General features: G+C 41.3%; 1 protein-coding gene across 9 annotated transcripts in view; it reads left to right on the forward strand.

The window, feature by feature from the left end:
• LOC139407268 (FYVE, RhoGEF and PH domain containing 4a) overlaps positions 1-25,334 on the forward strand; it is a 108,231-nt gene that overhangs the window by 36,680 nt on the left and 46,217 nt on the right. For 7 of the 9 annotated variants that reach the window (XM_071150903.1, XM_071150937.1, XM_071150921.1 and 4 more), the window contains exon 2: positions 21,009-21,092. The exons of 1 other annotated variant lie outside the window; for it this stretch is intronic. In XM_071150903.1, coding sequence (XP_071007004.1) covers positions 21,009-21,092 — 84 coding nt within the window. Of the gene's footprint in view, positions 1-13,596; positions 13,810-21,008; positions 21,093-25,334 lie in introns of those variants that run through there. One more of the 9 variants, XM_071150912.1, reaches the window with a different exon arrangement.

Consider the following 25,334-nt stretch of genomic DNA (forward strand, 5'->3'; position numbering starts at 1 on the left):
AGGTGTTGTTAATGTTTTGTTTACTCAGTTTATATACTGAGTGAGGGCAAATAACCTTGAGGTTCTATCCATACCCCAGAGTGTAATGGGGATTTTAGAAAACAACAGATAACAAAAGTGATCAAACTCTAAAATGACAGCTATTTAGCTCCCTTTTCATTTGTTTTCGCTGTTTTTCATTGACATTTATATCCATATTAATGATGCTGCTGCATGATTTCGCCTGGTCAGAAAAATGGCTAGCTCACGTCCAACACAGTTAGCTCTCTGTGCTAGGGGGAGATGGAATTCATATTTTGCAACATTGTTGCCGAGGTCTGAGTGGCAAAGAGCAAGGTTCATACAAACCTATGCTGTTGTAAACTAAATGCTAGCTAGTTACAAGAGGAAGTAATGTGTTTAACAAAAGCATGTAAAAGGGCTTCTATATAGAACCTTTTGGTCAATTCAAAATGTAACTGCCTTTCCGATTTAAAAAGAAACAGCTACCATTCCAGCATGACCACGCAAGAGGATGATGGTTGAACCAACTTGCAAGTAGCCTACCAATAAGCACATTCTTCTTCAATGTATTAAGGTAAGCAAAGTTGATTATGTTAATTCAAAATATATGAAGCCAAAGTCATAGGATAAACTACACTCTTAGAAAAAAAGAACCTAAAAAGAGTTCTTCGGCTGTCCCCATAGGAGAAACCTTTGATGAACTATTTCTGGTTCCAGGTAGAACCGTTTTGGTTCTAGGTAGAACTCTTTTGGTCTCCATGTAGAACCCTTTCTACAGAGGGTTCTACATCAAACCCAATAGGGTTCTAACTGGAACCAAAAAAGGGTTCTACCTTATCCTATGGGGACAGCCTAAGAAACCTTTTTGAGCCCTTTTTACTGAGTGTATAAGTTGAAACATTATTAGAATTTGTGCACGTCTGTAAGCTAAGGTTAGCTAGCTAACCAGAAAAGGCTACTTTAATTTGTCACTTTACAAGCTAGCCAACTAACTCTTTCAAATAAACATTATTTGTTATTATGGGATATGCCAAATAAAGCTACAGACCCAGCCTGGTAATTAGCTAATTGTTACTTTTATTTCAGTATTTCAGTAAGAATCAATTCAGTAAGAAGGACAATGTTTCATGAAGCCATTAGAAGACTGTTGCTGACTAAGAGGAGGTACTGTTGAAGTCGGAAGTTTACATACACATCGGTTGGAGTCATTAAAACTCGTTTTTCGGCCTCCCGGGTGGCGCAGTGGTTAAGGGCGCTGTACTGCAGCGCCAGCTGTGCCATCAGAGTTCCTGGGTTCGCGCCCAGGCTCTGTCGTAACCGGCCGCGACCGGGAGGTCCGTGGGGCGACGCACAATTGGCCTAGCGTCGCCTGGGTTAGGGAGGGCTTGGTCGGTAGGGGTGTCCTTGTCTCATCGCGCACCAGCGACTCCTGTGGCGGGCTGGGCGCAGTGTGCGCTAACCAAGGTGGCCAGGTGCACGGTGTTTCCTCCGGCGCATTGGTGCGGCTGGCTTCCGGGTTGGATGCGTGCTGTGTTAAGAAGCAGTGCGGCTTGGTTGGGTTGTGTATCGGAGGACGCATGACTTTCAACCTTCGTCTCTCCCGAGCCCGTACGGGAGTTGTAGCGATGAGACAAGATAGTAGCTAATACAACAATTGGATACCACGAAATTGGGGAGAAAAAGGGGTAAAAATTCAAAAAAAAATAAAATTTAAAAAAAACTCGTTTTTCAACCACTCCACAAATGTCTTGTTAACAAACTATTGTTTTGGCAAGTCGGTTAGGACATCTACTTTGTGCATGACACAAGTCATTTTTCCAACAATTGTTTACAGACCGATGTTTTCACTTATAATTCACTGTATCACATACACTAAGTTGACTGTGCCTTTAAACAGCTTGGAAAATTCCAGAAAATTATGTCATGGCTTTAGAAGCTTCTGATAGGCTAATTGACATCATTTGAGTCAATTGGAGGTGTACCTGTGGGTGTATTTCAAGGCCTACCTTCAAACTCGGTGCCTCTTTGCTTGTTCGACCCAAATTAAACAATTTAAATGCAATGCTACCAAATACCAATTTAGTGTATGTAAACTTCTGACTCACTGGGAATGTGATGAAAGAAATAAAAGCTGAAATAAATCATTCTCTCTACTATTATTCTGACATTTCACATTCTTAAAATAAAGTGGTGATTCTAACTAACCTAAAACAGGGAATTTTTACTAGGATTAAATGTCAGGAATTGTGAAAAACTGAGTTTAAATGTATTTGGCTAAGGCGTATGTAAACTTCCGACTTCAACTGTATGTATAAATGATGTATAATAAATTATGTATAATAAGTCTTGGTTATTCAATAGCCTTAATCAGTATCTATATTGTTCTCAGTCTGGCAGTAACCCAGAACTATCAGAGGCAGAGGATCTCTCTTTCAGCTGCTGCTGGCAACAGCTGGAAGTAAGTTGTTTTTCTCGATCATAACAATGATATGTCTGCATAGCATTTGGTCTTCATTAACTCATGCTAATTTCTGAAGATGAACTCATGTATTTGCTCCTTTTTCTCCTTGTCTAGAACCAGTAAGGCAGCAACCCATACAATACTGGTTGTAGGTAGTCCAGTGACTTTGTGGTCGAAAGGTAGCCGGTTCAAATCCCGGACCTGGCATTAGAAAAACAGGTGGAATTGATCTGACAACTAGAGGGCTGCTGGGTTCACATCCTCAAAATATTCCCCTACCATTGGGCCCTTGACCAAGGCCCTTTACCCTTCAACATGTTCTCCATCCAGGGGCACTGCAGCTTGAACCTGTGCTCGTCTCAACTCTGTGTGAGGTCTGCTGTTTTGCGGGGTTAAGAACGGAGCAGAAAACACATTTTTGTTGTTCGTTGCAACTAATGAACAACGTTTTATTGTATTGTATAGAAGTCATCCAGAGTTGACATGGGCCATCATTCAAACAAAGAGATGCCTCCCTGGCCACCAGTGCATATTACCAAACTATGTTTGCATAAAATGACAATACATTCTAAAAACTATGCTGGTATTCTTTTGTTCATTATTTAATTGTTTATTAAATTATATTCTTAGCAAAAAAGTATTCCTATTTAATAGTAATAGCCATAATTCATAAAAGGCACCATGCATGTGTAACAGTATAACTTTAGTCCGTCCCCTCGCCGGGCTAGAACCAGAGACCCTCTGCACACAGACAACACACAACCTCGAAGCATCGCTACCCATCGCTCCACAAAAGCCGCAGCCCTTGCAGAGCAAGGGGAACCACTACTTCAAGGTCTCAGAGCGAGTGACGTCACCGATTGAAGCACTAACTAGCTAGCCATTTCACATCGGTTACCCCCCTTTTGACCTCCTCCTTTTCCACAGCAACCAGTGATCCGGGTCAACAGCATCGATGTAACAGTATAGCTTCCGTCCCTCTCCTCGCCTCAACCTGGGCTCTGCACACATCTACCACAGTCACTCACGGAGCATCGTTACCCAACGCGCCACAAAAGCCGCGGCGCTTACAGAGCAAGGGGAACCACTACTTCAAGGTCTCAGCGAGTGACGTCACCGATTGAAACGCTATTAGCGCGCACCACCGCTACCTAGCTAGCCATTTCACATCGGTTACACATGGTTCTATATGGAACCATTTTGGTTCAGTGACGAAGAACCTCTCAGGTTCTGATCAAAGACCCCTATAAAAGGGTTCTATATGAAGTAAGCGATAGAACCATTTTTGGTTCTATAAGGAACCTGTTTTTCTAAGAGTGTATGAAACGGAAAACAAGCAGTCTTACAATAGGATGGGGTCAGAATAGAAGGACACAAGGCGAGACCCAAATGCAGACACAGGAGGCAGATGTTTGAGCTCCGATATTTATTATAGCAAGAGGCAGGTTGGGGACAGGCGAGAGTTAATAAACCAGGTCAGAGTCCAAACAGTACAGGGCGATAGGTAGGCTTGAGGTCAGGACAGGCAGGGGTTCAGTATTCAGGTCCAAGTCTAAACAGTATCAGGCGATAGGTAGGCTTGAGGTCAGGACAGGCAGGGGTTCGGTACTCAGGTCCAAGTCCAAACAGTACAGGGCGATAGGTAGGCTTGAGGTCAGGACAGGCAGGGGTTCAGTATTCAGGTCCAAGTCTAAACAGTATCAGGCGATAGGTAGGCTTGAGGTCAGGACAGGCAGGGGTTCGGTACTCAGGTCCAAGTCCAAACAGTACCAGGCGATAGGCAGGCTCGAGGTCAGAACAGGCAGAGTGGTCAAGCAGGCGGTTTCGGTGTCAGGACAGGCATGGCTCAAAATCAGGAGGGCTAGGACATAAACAGAGACTGGGGAAAAAGGATCTAGGAAAAACTGCTGGTTGACTTGGCAAAACAAGATGAACTGGCACAGAGAGACAGGAAACACAGGGATAAATACACCCGGGGTAATAAGCGACACCTGGAGGGGGGTGGAGACAAGCACAAGGACAGGTGAAACAGATCAGGGCATGACACAGAAGCCTAATATAATTCATCACTTCTCTCGTTCCATGGCACTGTGTGCACACGTAAGTCTAATTGTCTGTGCACCAATTTTTTTTGCATGTCTATACAAAATACTAGGCTCCTGTCAATTGTATTGTTTCTTATGTACAAAGAAGATTCTCCCAAAAAATCTGCTGTTGATATGGCATTATAGGAGGACTGAATAGTTTGGAGCACGGGTGGAACTTTGGTTTTAGAAGTAGGGGGGGACGTAATTATTATTATAAATGTTTTTAACCAGTCGGATAAACACACCAAACAACCTACCTGACCGCTCAGAGGCATCCGCATGATCCTAATGCACACTATTGCATCTTTTTGTGTCACATCCCAATGATAAAACTGGGGGGAGGCACAAAAAGTTGCGCCCCTGGTTTGGAAGTTTGTGTCTTTGGTAATCGGACGAAGGGGCGCTCTTTGAAAATGGTGATGGACTTGAACAAGCGAAATGCAGGTTTGTGAATAATGAAAAAGCATGCCTCCAAAATAACCATTTAAAACCCCTATATTCATAGGATTATTTTGGCTAATGGACTAAATAAAAAGATGTAACTATGCGATGTTGCTAAACCAGACTTGATGAGGGGAAGGTAGGCTATGCTTGTTTTTTAATTGAACTGCTCTCCCAATAGTTTTTTTTATGTTTCTAAATACAAGATTCACCGACACAAAAGGCACGTCTCTCCTTCCATGGGTACTGTGCGTCATGGCTCGATAGGCTGTGATTCAGCTCTCAAAATCCATGCCATTACCGACTGCATTACCGCGAATACCTTTTTTTGTAGGTCTTAAAACTTCCCATTAGTGCTGCATGAAATTGTCATTTATTCACGTGTTTTTAAGAACACCTCAAATATTGCCACCCCAGGGCAAGCAAGCATTAGACAGGTGAATTGCTGAAATCTAGCATTATGGCTGGAAAATTCCAGTGCAACCGTTTATACATGACGAAATTGCTTAATAATGTGCGTTTGACACTTGCTCTTCCTTAGCGCCAGCCAAAAATAGAGTCCAGAGAGCGAAAAGGACTGAATAGGCCATTTCAGTTTTCACATAGAAATAAGTTGCATTTGCAAAGTATTTTAAGAAACTGGAAAACATATCAAGCTAGTATTCTTATATTCTACACGTATTATCAGATTAACCGTTTGGTACAAATACTTATCAGACTGAAGATACAAATGCTGGTAAACACTCAAATACGTTTAGGTTTTTTTAAATCTCAAAAGTAGTGCACTGGGCCTTTACTAGTCATGTATTAGAGAACCTATATAGATGTTTTCAGAGTGGGAAAAATTAATTATTCTGCATCACCCATCATCAGAGTTCCCAGTTATCATGAACGCACTGAAGTCGGAGAGTTCCGAGTTGTTTTGAACACGGTATTAGTCTCAGTAGAGGGTCCGCATCTCACGGTGCCTGCTCTCTCCTTCTTTTCCTATGGTGAGACCAACCAGAGAGAGTTGACACTGTCTTCCACTTGATGGCAAAACTCAAGTCACACTGGGTCTGTCTTGTGCACAAATTAATGTTGTTACTCCTATGAACAGAGAAAGTGAAATATTCCTCGATATGAAAGTAGACACGATGAGCTGCTAATCATAATAAAAACACACAGCTATCGATACAGTTGGCCAGGGACACAACTTTCACTGGGGACTGGGGGGGGACAGTTTAAGGACCATGCGGACGCCTCCGCGTGGCCAGGTAGGCTGATTGCAGTGTTTATTCGACTGGGTAAAAATAATAATTTAACATGCTCCCCCCAGGTAGATTGTCGGATTCTGGACAGCAGCTACAATGCGAGAGAGTGAAAGAGAGAGTGATATATGATGGCTGTCTGTCGATTTTATCACACACTCAGAGTTCCTATATTGATCCCTTCTCCCGGAGTTCAGAGGGCCTTCATTCCTGTGTGTCTGGTTAAATCTTCATTATTGTCTCTGACTGTCTCACCACTCAATTTCACACCTGAATAGATAATAGCCTGGAGATCTCTCTGATATGGACTCCTTCTGTGTTCTCTCACTCACTCCCTCCCTCCTGCTCTTTCTCTCAAATCAATTATATGTAAAGGCTTTTTTGGCATGGGAAACATATGTTAACATTGCCAAAGCAAGTGAAGTAGATAATAAACAAAAGTGAAATAAACAATAAAAATGAACAGTAGACATTACAAAAGTTCCAAAATAATAAAGACATTTGAAATCTAATTTTTTGTGCAAATAGTTATAGTAGAAAAGGGAAAATAAATAAACATAAATATCGGTTGTATTTACAATGGTGTTTGTTCTTCACTGGTTGCCCTTTTCTTGTGGAAACAGGTCACAAATCTTGCTGCTGTGATGGCACACTGGTATTTCACCCAGTAGATATGGGAGTTTATCAAAATTGGCTTTGTTTTCAAATTCTTTGTGGATTTCTGTAATCTGAGGGAAATATGTGTCTCTAATATGGTCATACATTTGGCAGGAGGTTAGGAGGTGCAGCTCAGTTTCCACCTCATTTTGTGGGCAGTGTGCACATAGCCTGTCTTCTCTTGAGAGCCAGGTCTGCCTACAGCTGCCTTTCTCAATAGCAAGGCTATTCTCACTGAGTCTATACATAGTAAAAGCTTTCCTTAAGTTTGGATCTGTCACAGTGGTCAGGTTTTCTGCCACTGAGTACTCTCTGTTTAGGACCAAATAGCATTCTAGTTAGCTCTGTTTTTTTGTTAATTCTTTCAAATCAAATCAAATGTATTTGTCACATACACATGGTTAGCAGATGTTAATGCAAGTGTAGTGAAATGCTTGTGCTTCTAGTTCCAACAATGCAGTAATAACCAACGAGTAATCTAACCTAACAATTCCAAAACTACTACCTTATATACACAAGTGTAAAGGGATAAAGAATACAGTATGTACATAAAGATATATGAATAAGTGATGGTACAGAACGGCATAGGCAAGATACAGTAGATTGTATCGAGTACAGTATATACAGTGGGGCAAAAAAGTATTTAGTCAGCCACCAATTGTGCAAGTTCTCCCACTTAAAAAGATGAGAGAGGCCTGTAATTTTCATCATAGGTACACTTCAACTATGACAGACAAAATGAGGGAAAAAAATCCATAAAATCACATTGTAGGATTTTTTATGAATTTATTTGCAAATTATGGTGGAAAATAAGTGTTAGTCAATTAGGGTGTGCAGGGTGAATACGTTGTCTGTCATAGGGTCATTTGGTAAAAAAAAAAACGATTTGATATTTGCTCAGTACACTGTTTTCATTGAGGAAATGTACGAGTCCGCTGTTAATGATAGTGCAGAAGATTTTCCCAAGGGAAACAGGCAAAGTGTCAATACAGGACTAAGATCGCAAAGCATCCATACAGGACTTAGATCAAATCTTACTACACTGGCTCTGACGCTCGTCGGATGTGGCAGGGCTTGCAAACTATTACAGACTACAAAGGGAAGCACAGCCGAGAGCTGTCCAGTGACACAAGCATACGAGACGAGCTAAATAACTTCTATGCTCGCTTTGAGGCAAGTAACACTGAAACATGCATGAGAGCATCAGCTGTTCCGGACAACTGTGTAATCACGCTCTCCGCAGCCCATGTGAGTAAGACCTTTAAACGGGTCAACATTCACAAGGCCGCAGGGCCAAACGGATTACCAGGATGTGTGCTCCAAGCATGCGCTGACCAACTGGCAAGTGTCTTCACTGACATTTCAACCTTTCCCAGTCTGAGTCTGTAATACCAACATAGTCCCTGTGCCCAAAAACAGGTAACCTGCCTATATGACTACCGAACGAAGCACTCACATCTGTAGCCATGAAATGCTTTGAAAGGCTGGTCATGGCTCACATCATCACCATTATCCCAGAAACCCTAGACCCACTCCAATTTGCTTACTGCCCCAACAGATCCACAGATGATGCAATCTGTCTTGCACTCCACACTGCCCTTTCACACCTGGGCAAAAGGAACACCTATGTGAGAATGCTTTTCATTGACTACAGCTCAGCGTTCAACACCATAGTGCCTTCAAAGCTTATCACTAAGCTAAGGACCCTGGAACTAAACACCTCCCTCTGCAACTGGATCCTGGACTTCCTGACGAGCTGCCCCCGGTAACAACACATCCACCACGCTGATCCTCAGCACAGGTGCTCAGTCCCCTCCTGTACTCCCTGTTCACTCATGACTGCACGACCAGGCATGACTCCAACGCCATCATTAAGTTTGCTGATGACACAACAGTGGTTGGCCTGATCACCGACAACGAACAGCCTATAGGGAGGAGGTCAGAGACCTGACTATGTGGTGCAAGGACAACAACCTCTCCCTCAATGTGATCAAGACAAAGGAGATTGTGGACTACAGCAAAAGGAGGACCGAGCACGCCCCCATTCTCATCGACGGGGCTGTAGTGGAGCAGGTTGAGAGCTTTAAGTTCCTTGGCGTCCACATCACCAACAAACTAACATGGTCCAAGCACACCAAGACAGTCGTGAAGAGGGCACGACAAAACCTATTCCCCCTAAGGACACTGAAAAGATTTGGCATTGGTCCTCAGATCCTCAAAAGGTTTTACAGCTGCACCATCGAGATCATCCTGCCTGGTATAGCAACTGCTTGGCCTCCGACCGCAAGGCACTACAGAGGGTACTGCATATGGCCCAGTCCATCACAGGGGCCAAGCTTCCTGCCATCCAGGACCAGGTGGTGTCAGAGGAAGGCCCTAAAAATGGTCAAAGACTCCAGCCACCCTAGTCATAGACTGTTCTCTCTGCTACCACACGGCAAGTGGTACCGGAGCGCCAAGTCTAGGTCCAAGAGCCTTCCTAACAGCTTCTACCCCCAAGACTCCTGAACAGATAATCAAATGGCTACCCAGACTATTTGCATTGCCACCATTCTACACTGTTGCTACTCTCTGTTATTATCTATGCATTGTCACTTTAATACTCTACATGCATGTACATATTACCTCAATTACCTCGACACCGGTGCCCCTGTACATGACTCTGTACCCCCTGTATATAGTCCTGCTATTGTTATTTTACTCCTGCTCTTTAATTATTTGTTAATTTTATCTCTTACTTTTTTAAGGTATTTTCTCATAACTGCATTGTTGGTTAAGGGCTTGTAAGTAAGCATTTCACTGTAAGGACTGTGGTATTCTGCGCGTTGTGACAAATACAATTAGATTTGATTTGAGGTTGCTGTTGAAGCATATCCCACGGTAGTTATTGGGGTTAAATTTGTCTCCACTTTTTGTGGATTGGGGTGATCAGTCCTTGGTTCTAAATATTGGGTAAGATGCCAGAGCTAAGGATTATGTTAAAGAGTTTAAGTATAGCCATATTTAATCATTTCATTGAGGATACCATCAACACCACATGCCTTTTTTGGTTGGAGGGTTTATATTTTGTCCTGTAGTTCATTCAATGTATTTAGAGAATGCAGTGGGTTCTGGTAGTCTTTAGTAGTTGAAAAGAGAAGTGGTTTACCTATGCATCTCCGTTTTGGATAACTCTTTGTGTTGTTTGTTTAGTATTTTCTCAGAAGTGGTTAGAGTATGGATTCTTCAATTACATTGAGCTGATTTCTGACGTGCTGTTCCATCTTTTCCCGTAGTTTATTTCTGTATTGTTTCAGTGATTCACCATAGTGAAAGCGTAGGCCCAGGTTTTCTGGGTCTTTACGTTTTTGGTTGGATAGGTTTCTCAATTTCTTTCTTATATTTTTGCATTCTTCATCAAACCATTTGTCATTGTTATTCATTTTTTCTCTCTGCCTCTCCCTCTTGCTACCTCACCCTCTCTCTGCCCCTCTGTCTCTTTTTCTCTTTTTGTGATGCTAATCTCTGTAATGTTAAACCAGACACAACTTCTCCCTCTGATGATTTAACAGGAAGTGTTTAGCAGGGGGAGCGTTCAGGTTCACCTCTCCAGGTCGCTGTGTTCCCTAATTAGAGCTGCGTTCAAGACCCTGCAGAGACTGCGTTTGTTGTTGTACCAGACTGTGGTTCGTTTGAGTACCTTGTAATGTTAGTGTGTGCGTGACTAAGCCTATCACCTCTCTGACAAGACAGAGGGGCTCATCTGTTCCCTATCTCCCCCGACCAGCATGCAAGCTCTGATTGGAGGGATGTGCCTGGGCATATTAACTATCTGGTCATAACTGTGTTTGTGCAGAGAAGTGATGCAAATGAGGCCTAACTTACTGTTAATTTGCATTTCCTTACTGTGGATAGGCACTGTATTATCTGTCTTATGGTTATGTTTTATCAAGTTAGAGCCGGTTTTAATGGCATTCATGTTTCATTTGAATGGAGGAGAATGACTGCAAGTTCTCCTCTGCGTTGTTGATTCTATCATGTTTATAATGCCATAGTCAACTGTTAGATTTGTGCCTGATTGTGATGATACTAGATCTCATGCCTTTGATCACCTGGCCTGAGAGGGATAGTGTGACACACTATTATTTTTTACAGCATAATGAATGAATGTCATTCATATTCCATTCACCCAGCTCAATGTAACATCGATAGGTTTAGGCTACTACATGATACCTGAATTTGCCCTATAGCCATCATGAGGTTGCTACAACCTAGCCTAAAAATGTTCATTTTCATAGCAACCACATACAGCATCATCACTTTGCTCGTTGTATAATTCCTTCTTGCATCAACGCACTCTCCTCCTCTTACATTTTCCCTTCAGTGCACAACACAACAGCTGCCTGTAACCATATCAACAACCTCTCCAAGCCAAAAGTTCATACTAGCCTACATCGTTGTCCATAGCCACGAGAAGTAGGGGTGCTGAGGGTGCTGCAGCACCCCCTGAAAAATCTGAATAAAAAAATATTAATAAAAAAAGTTTTTAAAAAATTTCAATGACATTTTTCACAAAAAAAATTGGTAAATAAAAGAAAGGTTAACTAAAAAAATACAATGAAATATGCAGTACCACTCAAAGATTTGGACACACCGACTCATTCCAGGGTTTTCTTTCTTTAACATTTTCTACATTGTAGAATAATAATAGTGAAGTCATCAAAACTATGAAATAACACATGGATTAATGTAGTAACCAAAAAAGTGTTAAACAAATCAAAACATATTTGAGATTCTTCAAAGTAGCTACCCTTTGCCTTGATGACAGCTTTGCACACTCTTGACATTCTCTCAACCAGCTTCATGAGGTATTCACCTGGAATGCATTTCAATTAACAGGTGTGCCTTGTTAAAAGTTCATTTGTGAAGGAATTTCTTTCCTTCTTAAAACTTCTTACGGGCAGGTGGAACGGTAGCGTCCCACCTGGCCAACATCCGGTGAAAATGCAGAGCATTTTTTTTCCAAAAATACCAAATTCAAATATTTAACATTCTTAAAAATATATCTGTTATACGTCAAAATAAAGCTTAAATTCTTGTTAATCCAGCCGCTGTGTCAGATTTCAAGAAGGCTTTACGGCGAAAGCAAACCCTGTGATTATCTGAGGACAGTGCCCCACATACAAACACATGAAAATCATATTTCAACCAGGCAGGTGTGCCACAAAAGTTAGAAATAGTGATATAATTAATGCCTTACCTTTGAAGATCTTCTTCTGTTGGCACTCCAAAATGTCCCAGAAACATCACAAATGGTCCTTTTGTTCGATAATGTCCTTCTTTATGTCCCAAAAATGTCAATTTATTTGGCGCGTTTGATTCAGAAATACACCAGTTTCAACTCTCCCAACAAGCCTACAAAGTATCTAATAAGTTACCTGTAAACTTGGTCCAAACATTTCAAACAATATTTCTAAGGTACCCTAAAACGTAAATAATCGATACAATTTAAGACTGAATAAACTGTTTATAATACAGGATAAAAACAATGTGAAGCTCGCTCCAGTTCACGCGCACCAAAACAGTAGAATCCACCTGGAGTGACACTTACAATGAATAGGACTACTTCTTTATTTCTCAAAAGAAAAACATCGAACAATTTCTAAAGACTGTTGACATCTAGTGGAAGCCATGGGAACTGCAACCAGGTTCCTATTAATAAGGGAATCCCATAGAAACCCATTGGAAAATCCAATGACCTCAATTTTTGTTTTCCCTGGATGGTTTGTCCTCGGGGTTTCGCCCGCCATATCAGTTCTGTTATACTTTAGAGTGTTTTCTATCCAAACCTACCAATTATATGCATATCCTTGCTTCTGGGCCTGAGTAACAGGCAGTTTACTTTGGGCACGCTTGTCATCCGGAGCTGAAAATACTGCCCCCTACACGAGAGGTTAATGTGTTTGAGCCAATCCATTGTGTTGTGACAAGGTAGGTTGGGGTGGTATAAAGAAGATAGCCCTATTTGGTAAAAGACCAAGTCCATATTATTTAAAAAAACAACTCAAACAAGCAAATAGAAACGACAGTCTATCATTACTTTAAGACATGAAGGTCAGTCAATCCGGAAGATTTCAAGAACTTTGAAAGTTTCTTCAAGTGTAGTCGCAAAAACCATCAAGTGCTATGATGAAACTGGCTCTCATGAGGACCGCCACAGGAAAGGAAGACCCAGAGTTACCTCTGCTGCAGAGGATAAGTTCATTAGAGTTACCAGCCTCAGAAATTGCAGCCAAGAGCTCTGATAGGTTGTCCTCTGGAACTCTATGGAATGGGGTGAGAACCATGAGTCTCCTAAGTTTTGTATTGAAGTCAATGCACCCAGAGGAGAATGGAAAATAGCTGTCCTCCGGCTACTCCATGGTGCTACCCTAGAGAGTGCTGTTGAGGCTACTGTAGACTTTCATTGCAAAGCAGTGTATTTTAATCAGTTATTTGGTGACATGTATATATTTAGTATAGTTTATCTAAACTGGGTAACTTTTTTAATGTCATTATTTTTCTTTTATGAAATTCTCTGAGTAGGATGGTTCTCCCCTTCCCCCTCTGATGAACCTCCACTGACTCTCACACGTGCACACACACACACACACACACATTAACTGCAGGCCCCTCCCCCACACGGTGACACCAGCAGCATTCTGGGAACCGGTTGTACAATGACAGACAGAGAGGGTAGAGCATTGAGGGTAAACAACACAAACACATCAACGCAGCAACAACCACCAGATGAGGAAACCTGCGACTAACCTAACTTAATTTGATCTGCTTTTCTGGTCAAACTTGGGCTGTGAGGGATTTGTCATGGAGAGGCAGTGTACCACGGACAGGCATGGGAAACCCCAGCCACACTGGAGAGGAGCTGACTCAGGTACTGTTCAGATATTATTGTTGAGTGTTGTTTTCTTTTTAAAACCTCAAACACCCACACATTGTCAAATATATCCAGAAATAGATGCTCTATGTTGTAAACCTGCTGAGGAAGAGTAGTTTTGTGTAGATGGGGTTTTAAATTGTGAGTCTTAAGACAGAATAACGTGTGTACAGTATGCTGGATGTGTTGGCCCCCACAGTACTTAATTGGGGTCCGTAGTGCATCAGCACAGCACACATTGTACAGTTCTGTAGTAGGGTTTAAGCCTGATGACAAGTGATCTGTTTATGATGTGTAGAATCAGCCGACCCTATCGCTAGCGATTCTCATGAAACCAGTTTTAACCATGGCAGTGGCAAATTAAGTTAGAAAACCATGTTGCATCTGCAACAACAAACTATCATTATGAAGACTAAGATGCTTAGTTTATGGCACAGTGTCTTACTTTAAATACATTTGACATTTTTGCCCAGATTTATTTTTTATCCCCAAATTGTCATTGACAAACTGCGTCTGGATTATATTCTTGGGTCATTTTATAAAATTTTACTTGAGAAAAACCAAAGTTATTTGAATACAACCCCCAAATATGTTCCTGTTGTTTGCCCATAAAGCATAACAAATGTTATACTAGTTGAAGTTTACATTGAACTATAATATTTATTACATTAAAGCACAGTGTCTGTGGACATGCATCATTTTTAGGTCCGTTTCGGTAATGAGAACTTTAATTTCAATATGATAATAAGCATCAGTTATTTAATTAAAGCAGAGGTTGTCAAGAAATATGAGTTTATCATTTTTTTTAAATATATATATATATTTTTTAACTTAAAGCCACAATCTGGAGTTTGTTTTTCAGCAGAGAGCAACCCCGTTACTTAAAGGAGGTGTGTACATTTTGACATGTGTACCTGTTTTAGTACTTACCTATACTGTTGTTTGATATCCCAAGACAGTGTTTGGTCCATATCCCACATATCTAGATACTTTATATGAATATCATGTTATACCATTTGCCCACAGGATCCCATTCAATTTAGAAATACATCTGAAATACCTTGGAACGACACATATAAGTCTTTTTTTTATGTTTAAGTCCACTTTTGACTTTTGAAAGTACATGCACGTAATTGCAGTACTTCTACTAACATAAGGGGCATTTTAGGCAATTCCACTAAGATCAGTGATTTGAGTATTATGCAAGTCATTTGGGATTAACAAATGACACAATAAGATGAAGTATTGGGTTACCGAATCTCTCAAAGGTACCATTTTTTAATGGCAAACTATGCAACACTCATTACCGAAACATGCATTGTCATCTCTGAAAACTGCTTGCCATTACCACAATATACCAATATTTAGGAAATATTAGGAAAAACGTCATGTTTACTTTGTAATTTTGTCTTAATCTGATAGTGTGCCATTTGTTCTTTTATCCATATATTTGTACATAAAAATAACATGTACACACAAATAACAAGATTTAGAAAAGGATGTCTGAGAAATTACAAAATGCATTTTAATAATTTAATTGTAAACATATATATTTTCAGTGTTGTTTACTTCAGGCCTTTTCATTAGGTGAGCAATGTTAAAAAATTATTAGAAATGGATTTGTTTATTACTTTTTTGGACTTTGAAAACTGTTACGGTAATGATCATTTTTTTGCTTTGCTTGTTGTGTAAATTGTGGTAAGTTGCATAAAATCTGATCAATAAACATAACAATAATTATGAAATAGATAAATACAGATCCTAATCTTAGTGATCCAAGAGGAATTATTGTGGAAAATGTGTATCTTTTTAGGCAAAAATGTTTGGTCAAGTGCCAGTTTTGTGAGAATCACTGTGGTGTTATAGCACTGCCCGAGGGAAGAGGATGGAGAAATGTTCAGAGGTTGTCAATTATGCTTGTCAATGACTCAGCAGCTCTGCTCTGCTTTTTGCTGACTGCGTGTGTTTACTGTTACTAGGCTGTTTTTAAAGAGGCATTTGAAATGTTAACACTGCAGGGACATGATGAGTGTGTGGCACTAGAACTGAATGGAGTGTGTTCACACACACACACACACAACCAGGGTGGTGGAAGGTGCTCTATATCAAAATTTGTTCTATGTGCCGAATACAACAGGTGTAGGTAGACCTTACCGTGAAATGCTTACAAGCCCTTAACCAACAATGCAGTTTTTAGAAAATAGAGCTAAGAAAATATTGACTAAAAACAATTCCGAGGCTATATACAGGGGGTACAATGTGTCGTGGTACAGGTTAATCGAGGTCATTTGTACATGTAGGTAGGGGTAAAGTGACATAGATAATAAACAGCAAGTAGCAGCAGTGTAAAAACAAAGGTTTATATCTATATCAGACTGTGTCAGAGGAAGGCCCGTAAAAAGACTCCAGCCACATAAGCCATAGAATGTTCACCCTGCTACCATCCAGTAAACGGTACCGGACCAACAGGCTCCGACACAGCTTATCATAAGTCATAAGACTGCTAAGTTGTTAATTAAATTGCCCTTATCATATGCTGCACTCTGTTTGTTTTGACCTGGTACTCTCTGTATTTAGCTCCACATTGATCTAGTACGGGTACTCTCTGTATTTTTTTATTTAACTAGGCAAGTCAATTAAGAACAAATTCTTGTTTTCAATGACGGCCTAGGAACAGGACGACAGATTTGTACCTGTACAGCATGGGGGTTTGAACTTGCAACCTTCCGGTTACTAATTAAACGCTCTAACCACTAGGCTACCCTGCCGCCCCAGTATTTAGCTCCACATTGATCTGGTACTCTCTGTATTTAGCTCCACATTGATCTGTAACTGGTACTCTCTGTATTTAGCTCCACATTGACCTGGTACTCTCTGTATTTAGCTACACATTGATCTGGTACTGGTACTCTCTGTATTTAGCTCCACATTGATCTGTAACTGGTGCTCTCTGTATTTAGCTCCACATTGATCTGTAACTGGTACTCTCTGTATTTAGCTCCACATTGACCTGGTACTCTCTGTATTTAGCTCCACATTGACCTGGTACTGGTACTCTCTGTATTTAGCTCCACATTGATCTGGTACTGGTACTCTCTGTATTTAGCTCCACATTGACCTGGTACTGGTACTCTGTATTTAGCTCCACATTGATCTGGTACTGGTACTCTCTGTATTTAGCTCCACATTGATATGGTACTGGTACTCTCTGTATTTAGCTCCACATTGATCTGGTACTGGTACTCTCTGTATTTAGCTCCACATTGACCTGGTACTCTCTGTATTTAGCTCCACATTGACCTGGTACTCTCTGTATTTAGCTCCACATTGATCTGGTACTGGTACTCCCTGTATTTAGCTACACATTGATCTGGTACTGGTACTCTCTGTATTTAGCTCCACATTGATCTGGTACTCTCTGTATTTAGCTCCACATTGATCTGGTACTGGTACTCTCTGTATTTAGCTCCACATTGATCTGGTACTGGTACTCTCTGTATTTAGCTCCACATTGATCTGGTACTGGTACTCCCTGTATTTAGCTCCACGTTGATCTGGTACTCCCTGTATTTAGCTCCACATTGATCTGGTACTCTCTGTATTTAGCTCCATTCTTATGTATTTTATTTCTCTTGTGTTACTCTTTTTATTATCTTTTTTAAAAAACTCTGCATTGTTGGGAAGGGCTTGTAAGCAAGCATTTCATGGAAAAGTCTCCACCTGTTATATTCGGCGCATGTGACAAATAACATTTGATTCGATTTGACACACACTGCAGTAGAAGGTTAACACCACAGCTCTCAGGTGGTTGGCAGGTCATTTGCCCTGAAGGACATGATTGTTGGTATTTTTCCATACAAAACCAAACATAGCCCTGATTCAAGCATCCACACTATGCTAGGCACAGTAACGGTGTCAGACACCTTCATCAGAGCTTTGTATAGTCACTCTTGTTTTCTTTCATAACATCTCTCATCACTCCTAATCGACAATGAATATCATTGTCGCCTCTGTGTCGCCTGTCGTCTGACTGAATGGCTGTCATTGACAGTGTTTGTCCTCGTGCCCCATAACTGACCTATGGCTCCCATCACTCCTCAGGCCTGTCCAATCACTGAGTTAGGTTTGTAGGCCTCCTTGCTCGCACACGCTTTTTCAGTTCTGCCCACAGATTTTCTATAGGATTGAGGTCAGGACTTTGTGATGGCCACTCCAATACCTTGACTTGTTGTCCTTAAGCCATTTTGCCACAACTTTGGAAGTATGCTTAGGGTTATTGTCCATTTGGAAGACCCATTTGCGACCAAGCTTTAACTTCCTGACTGATGTCTTGAGATGTTGCTTCAATATATTCACATAATTTTCCTCCCTCATGAAGCCATCTATTTTGTGAAGTTTACCAGACCCTCCTGCAGCAAAGCACCCCCACAACATGATGATGCCACCCCTATGCTTCATGGTTGGGATGGTGTTCTTCGGCTTGCAAGCCTCCCCCTTTTTCCTCCAAACAGAATGATGATCATTATGGCCAAACAGTTCTATTTTTGTTTCATCAGACCAGAGGACATTTCTCCAAAAAGTATGATCTTTGTCCCCATGTGCAGTTGCAAACCATAGTCTGGCTTTTTTATGGCGGTTTTGGAGCAGTGGCTTCTTCCTTGCTGAGCGGCCTTTCAGGTTATGTCAATATACGACTCGTTTCCTTTTGGATATAGATACTTGTGAAGTTGCTAGAGGAAACAGGTACACAAGGTCCTTTGCTGTTGTTCTGGGATTGATTTGCACTTTTCGCACCAAAGTATGTTCATCTCTAGGAGACAGAACGTGTCTCCTTCCTGAGCGGTATGACGGCTCTGTGGTCCCATGGTGTTTATACTTGCGTACTATTGTTTGTACAGATGAACGTGGTATCTTCAGGCGTTTGGAAATTGCTCCCAAGGATGAACCAGACTTGTGGGGGTCTACAATTTTTTTTCTGAGGTCTTGGCTGATTTCTTTTGATTTTCCCATGATGTCAAGCAAAGAGGCACTGAGTTTGAAGGTAGGCCTTGAAATACATCCACAGGTACACCTCCAATTGACTGAAATTTTCCAAGCTGTTTAAAGGCACAGTCAACTTAGTGTATGTAAACTTTCGACTCACTGGAATTGTGATACAGTGAAATAATCTGTCTGTAAACAATTGTTGGAAAAATTACTTGTGTCATGCACAAAGTAGATGTCCTAACAGACTTGCCAAAACTATAGTTTGTCAACAAGAATTTTGTGGAGTGGTTGAAAAACGAGTTTTAATGACTTCCGACTTCAACTGCATGTACTGTATGTACTGCTACTGTACTGCTCACTGCCTTGGATAGGAAACACGCTTTCTGCAATCTATACTAAAGTGTGTGCGCTGCACCCTACTGTGTGTGTGTGTGTGTGTGTGTGTGTGTGTGTGTGTGTGTGTGTGTGTGTGTGTGTGTGTGTGTGTGTGTGTGTGTGTGTGTGTGTGTGTGTGTGTGTGTGTGTGTGTGAACAGCTGGAAAGCCTGGCATCAGGAGTCCAGATGGTGGGTGTAGAAAGCCCTCTTTAATCCCTGCAGCCGGATATCATACTCCTCACACCACACACACACCCCCCTCCATGGCCCCACAGTAAGCATGTACTCTATTCCCCTAAATACTCACTTTCACTTTCACTTTGGCAGTTTCATCTGTACTGTAACATCAAGAATGTCTGGTTGATGTTAGTATTGGACTTCAGCATCCTGACTGTTACTGTCGTAATGGCAAACGTTAGAATGTGGCTGCTGTTTGTGTTGAAATTTAAGAAAGATCGGAACATTTTGCGTGTGTGTGTGTATACAGTGCCTTCAGAAAGTATTCAGACCCCTTGACTTTTTACGTTACTCCTTATTCTAAAATGTATTCAATATTTTTGATTGATTAAATATTTTTTCTCATGGTCTGAGAGTTTTGACAAACTCCCAGCGGGATTTCATGTGCCTTTTATTGAGGAGTGGCTTCCGTCTGGCCACTCTACCATAAAGGCCTGATCGGTGGAGTGCTGCAGAGATGGTTATCCTTCTGGAAAGTTCTCTCATCTCCAAAGAGGAACTCTGGAGCTCTGTCAGAGTGACTATCGGGTTCTTGCTCACCTCGCTGACCAAGACCCTTCTCCCCCGATTCCTCAGTTTGGCCGGGTGGTTCCAAACTTCTTCCATTTAAGAATGAAAGAGGCCACTGTGTAATTGGGGACATTCAATGGTGCAGAAATGTTTTGGTACCCTTCCCCAGATGTGTGCCTCGACACAATCCTATCTTTTGCTCTGACATGCACTGCCAACTGTGGGACTTTTTAATATAGACAGGTGTGTGCCTTTCCAAATCATGTCCGATCAATTGAATTTAGCACAGGTAGACTCCAATCAAGTTGTAGAAACATCTCAAGTATGATCAATGGAAACAGGATGCACCTGAGCTCAATTTTGAGTCTCATAGCAAAGGGTCTGAATACTTATGTAAATAAGCTATTTCAGTTTTTAATAAAAACCTGTTTTCCCTTTGTCATTATGGGGTTTTATGGTGTAGATTGATGTGGATTTGTATTTATTTAATCCATTTTAGAACAAGGCTGTAACGTAACAAAATGTGGAAAAAGTCCAAGGGTCTGAATACTTTCCGAATGCACTGCATGTGTGTGGGCCTATCATGGTATTAATAGCATGGCTGTTTCCTCTTTAATGTTTTATGTGCATATGAAATGGCTCTGGTGAGTGTCTTAGCTCTCCCTAGTGAGGATGCCCTACATATCACATTCTAACTAATTAGAATGAAATCTCTGAGGGATGGAATATTACTTTATTTCCAAACAAATAAAATAATAACTCTCCCCTCGTGTGAACCAGAGGATCAGAATTGCTCAAAATATGCATATAGCAGCTGTTCAGAATCCTGCAAAAGCTACACAAGAGATTCCAGAATTGGATCCTCTCTCTCTCTCTCTCTCTCTCTCTCTCTCTCTCTCTCTCTCTCTCTCTCTCTCTCTCTCTCTTATTCAATAAATCATTGAGCTCTATAAACTACTTCAGGCTGGTTCCTCTTGCCCCTGTTCTTTCCATGTTGGGTGAATGTTCGGGTCTTGGTGTGTCTTACAGTATGTTACAGTAAACTTGATATATTAGCATTTGGTAACATTTGGACTTGTCATTGCAGAAAAGAAAGGCAAGCCCAGCTGTTTCCATTCCAAGAACACTGATGAGGAGGCCTGTGTCGGGGTGAAGATCGAACACGCTAAAGGTCAACTTGATCCCTTTCTCACTCTCAATATCACAATCTCCTCTTTTAATATTGCTATCTCTTATCTCCCCTCTCTCCTACTATTAGTTTCTGTTCATTAGCTACTGTAGTCTACTGTACTAAAAGAGGAGTATTTAACCTTTGTGAAATGACAGGCCCTACGGTGCTGTGTAGATGTGAGCATGGTGTACTGCTCATTGTGCTGTGCTTTCCTTTTCTAAAAGCGTTCTCCTTCCTTCCCCCAGCCCGAGGTGATAACACTGTCAATGCTTCTCAGTTTAACCAAGTGTAGTCGTGTGATGTTAAGCCAATGCTGCGTTTGAGCACGGGTATGTGGGACAGAGTGTATGTCTTTTTTCTCTCTGTTTAGCGCAGAGAGAAAATGAAAGTAATAGAATGAAAGGGTGCCAACGAGGAATGTGGTCCCATCCAGATTAGATGAGCAGTGCAGAGGGAAGGGGAATGCATGCTGAACTGTAGAAATACTCCCCTTGGCAGCACACAGGTTCACAGAAAATGTGTGTGTGTGTGTTGTGTGTGGGTGTGGCTTAAAGCAGTAATTATGTATGAGTCTCTCCCTTCTGTGCCACACTTTCTCTGTATTTTGCTTTCTACCGTCCTCCCTCTCTTCTCATCTGCCAGTCTTCTTACCCCCGTTCTCTCTATGTTCGTCTGTCCTTTCCTTCTATTCATTGTATTTATTTTTCTTCCTCTGTGTTTATCTGCTGCCCCCCCCCCCCCTTTGAATGCTTGTCCTGTCATATGCCACCCCCCCTTCACTCTCTTTCTCCTTCCCTCCCTCCCTCTATCCCTCTCTTCCAGTTTTCCCCATTGATCAGCCTCAGAGGGGGTTGCCTATAATCTAAAATTGGACTGTGAACAAGTGGGTGAGGGGAGTGTTCATCTGATGAAAGTCTGGGTGGTTCAACAGGCCTTACTGTAAATCCTCCGGTTGGTCGGTCGGTCGGTCGGTCGGTCGGTCATCTGGTCTCTGGGAGTTCAGACTGGAACTGCTACTCGAACACTGGGTTTAACTCTCCTTTTCACTACAAGGTGATTCCATGCCAGCATAGTCTGAAAATATTTTGGGTATCTCTGATTGTTCTGGCAATTCTCACATAGTTACTTCATTTGGAGGAAGGATGTTTCAAGTGCTTTTTACATTTGTATAACAAATACTTATTGAGAAAATCATGATGAAAGTGGCAATTTTAGGCCCTTTTTAGACCTGTACATGTCTCCTATAAGACCTTATGATCTGTGAACAGTACATTCCACAGACAACATCTTGGTGGCATTATACTCCTTATAATGTTCTCTCAAATATGGACTATGTCTAGATTCTGAAATACACATTTTCACATACATTTATTCAACAGTAAAAAATATGAATATCTCAAAACTACCCTTTTGGATATTGCTTATTTTTAGACATATTGTTTGGCACAATATACTCTTCAAACTGATCAAATATCCAGAGTGGCAGAGTGGGCTCTCTGGTACTTTTAAAGGCCAGGTAGCAGATAATGCAGATGGTTGCAGGTTTTTAGACACTTGTTTTGTTGGGTCTTGAGGTCCTAAACATTGTTAACCTTGTGTCTCCTTGGTAATAATATAGTAGCTACCACAGTATTAACGCTATGCATTAAGAAAGCATGCAATGAGATAGCTGCAGAGAGGAATACCTACTGGTCAGACTGGTTAATAAAGGGATGGAAGGAAATTCCTGCCATACCCTCCATTCCCCAGCAGCTGATGTCACAGGGTGTGTGTGTGTGTGTGTGTGTGTGTGTGTGTGTGTGTGTGTGTGTGTGTGTGTGTGTGTGTGTGTGTGTGTGTGTGTGTGTGTGTGTGTGTGTGTGTGTGTGTGTGTGTGTTAGAATAGAATACTGGCTTCCTGTGTTATACAGTAGGTTCTGTCATGAGCTGACTGTTAGAATCTGAGAACCTGTACATCTGCGTTACACTGTTGTGAGAAATTCTGCAAGACACGGTGACAGACACACAGACAGACAGATAGCCGACTATGCGGAAGCTCCACTCACAGTTCTCTGCACAGACTTCTGTGAAACGTAAGAAAGATAGTTTAGATCTATCTCAAACAACTTTTAGATCTCTTTACTTCTGTTTATACTTTCCATTTAACCTTTTACTGCAGGCTAAATCAGGGTCACATAGAGTGTTTCTTGGTAGTCTTAAATGTAACAGTATAGCTTCCATCCCTCTCCTCGCCCCTACCTGGCCTCGAACCAGGGACCCTCTGCACACATCAACTACTGCCTCCCACAAAGCATCATTACCCATCATTCCACAAAAGCCACGGCCCTTGCAGAGCAAGGGGAACAACTACTTCAAGGTATTCAAGGAAGCATTCAGACCCCTTAGCTTTTTCCAAATTTCGTTACGTTAAAACCTTATTCTAAAATGTATTAAATTGTTTTTTATCCTCATCAATCTACGAACAATAGTCCATAATGACCAAGCAAAAACAGGTTTGTAAATTGTTTTGCAATAAAAACGTAAATATCAAATGTACATAAGTATTCAGACCTTATACTCAGTACTTTGTTGAAGCACCTTTGGCAGCGATCACAGCCTCGGGTCTTCTTGGGTATGAAACTACAAGCTTGGCACATCTGTATTGTTTTCTGCAGATCCTCTCAAGCTCTGTCAGGTTGGATGGGGAGTGTCGCTGCACAGATATTTTCAGGTCTGTCCAGAGATGTTTGATCGGGTTCAAGCCCAGGCTCTTGCTGGGCCACTCAAGATTATTCAGAGACTTGTCCCGAAGCCACTCTTGCGTTGTCTTGGCTGTGTGCTTAGGGTCGTTGTTCATCAAAGATTTCTCTGTATTTTCCTCCATTTATCTTTCCCTCGGTCCTGGCTAGTCTCCCAGTCCCTGCCGCTGAAAAACATCCCCACACCATTCTTCACTGTAGGAATGGTGCCAGGTTTCCTCCAGACGTGACTCTTGGCATTCAGGCCAAAGAGTTCAATCTTGGTTTCATCAGACCAGAGAATCTTGTTTATATAAGAATATAAGAATAATATAGGCTACTGTGTTCTTGGGGACCTTCAATGCTGCAGAATTTTTGCTGGTACCCTTCCCCAGATCTGTGCCTCGACAAAGTCCTGTCTCGGAGCTCTACGGACAATTCCTTCAACCTCATGGCTTGATTTTTGCTCTGACATTGTCAAATGTGGGACTTTATGTAGACAGGTGTGTTCCTTTCCGAATCATGTCCAATCAATTGAATTTAGCACAGGTAGACTCCAATCAAGTTATAGAAACATCTCAAGGATGATCAATAGAAACAAGATGCATCTGTGCTACATTTTGAGTCTCATAGCAAAGGGTCTGAATACTTATGTGAATAAGCTATTTCAGTTTTTTGCTTTGTCATTATGGGGTATTGTGTGTAGATTGATGAGGAAAATGTTTTATTTAATCCATTTTAGAATAAAGCTGTAACGTAACAAAATGTGGAGAAAGGGAAGAATACTTTCCGAATGCACTGTATACAACCTCACACACACATAATTATAGCCTTAAAAACATAAGACCATGTCAGTACCATGTCAGATATAGAGTTGAAATGTATTCAATTTTGAGTTTGCGTCCCAACAATACACTTCATATACATCACAGAAGACTGAAATATAACAAAACTGTTTGACATAGAAACACCATTTTTTCTACGTTAAAAAAAAAGGTTTTATTAATTTTGAAATTAGGAAAAATATGAATAACATTCCACACCTGAGGGCACTATAGGGCGGTTTGGTCATTTGACTGCAGGAAAGTTAGTATTGTTTTTTTTGTTAGTTGCTCATGGGTAGTATGACACTAACATTTACTTTGGACTTCATACTGGTTTTGGCTGGGAGGAAATGGTAGCGTAGCTATAGGCGGTGTTTGTAGATGTTTGTATGGGGAGGTGAACAGACAGAAAGCTACAGGAGGCTGTTAGAGAGTGGTTATCCAGGTGTTAAATATGGAGTGTTCAGGAGAGTAGTAGGGCAGTGGGTGGCCAGTGTTGGGGAAGTGTTGCATCTTCTTGTCTAAGAAATACTAAAGAAAACAATTGTTCTTTACAACATAAGCTCTTCTTTGTTCAAGTTAACCGGAGCCGCACAAGTATAGTGCATTGAGCTGGAATCTCCCGGTCTTAAAAACCTCTTGGCGCACCAATCCCTTTAGCGGGATCATTTTCGTCAACATCCGGTGAATTGCAGAGCGCT

This window comes from Oncorhynchus clarkii, chromosome 1, assembly GCF_045791955.1.
Source record: "Oncorhynchus clarkii lewisi isolate Uvic-CL-2024 chromosome 1, UVic_Ocla_1.0, whole genome shotgun sequence".
Lineage (NCBI taxonomy): Eukaryota > Metazoa > Chordata > Actinopteri > Salmoniformes > Salmonidae > Oncorhynchus > Oncorhynchus clarkii.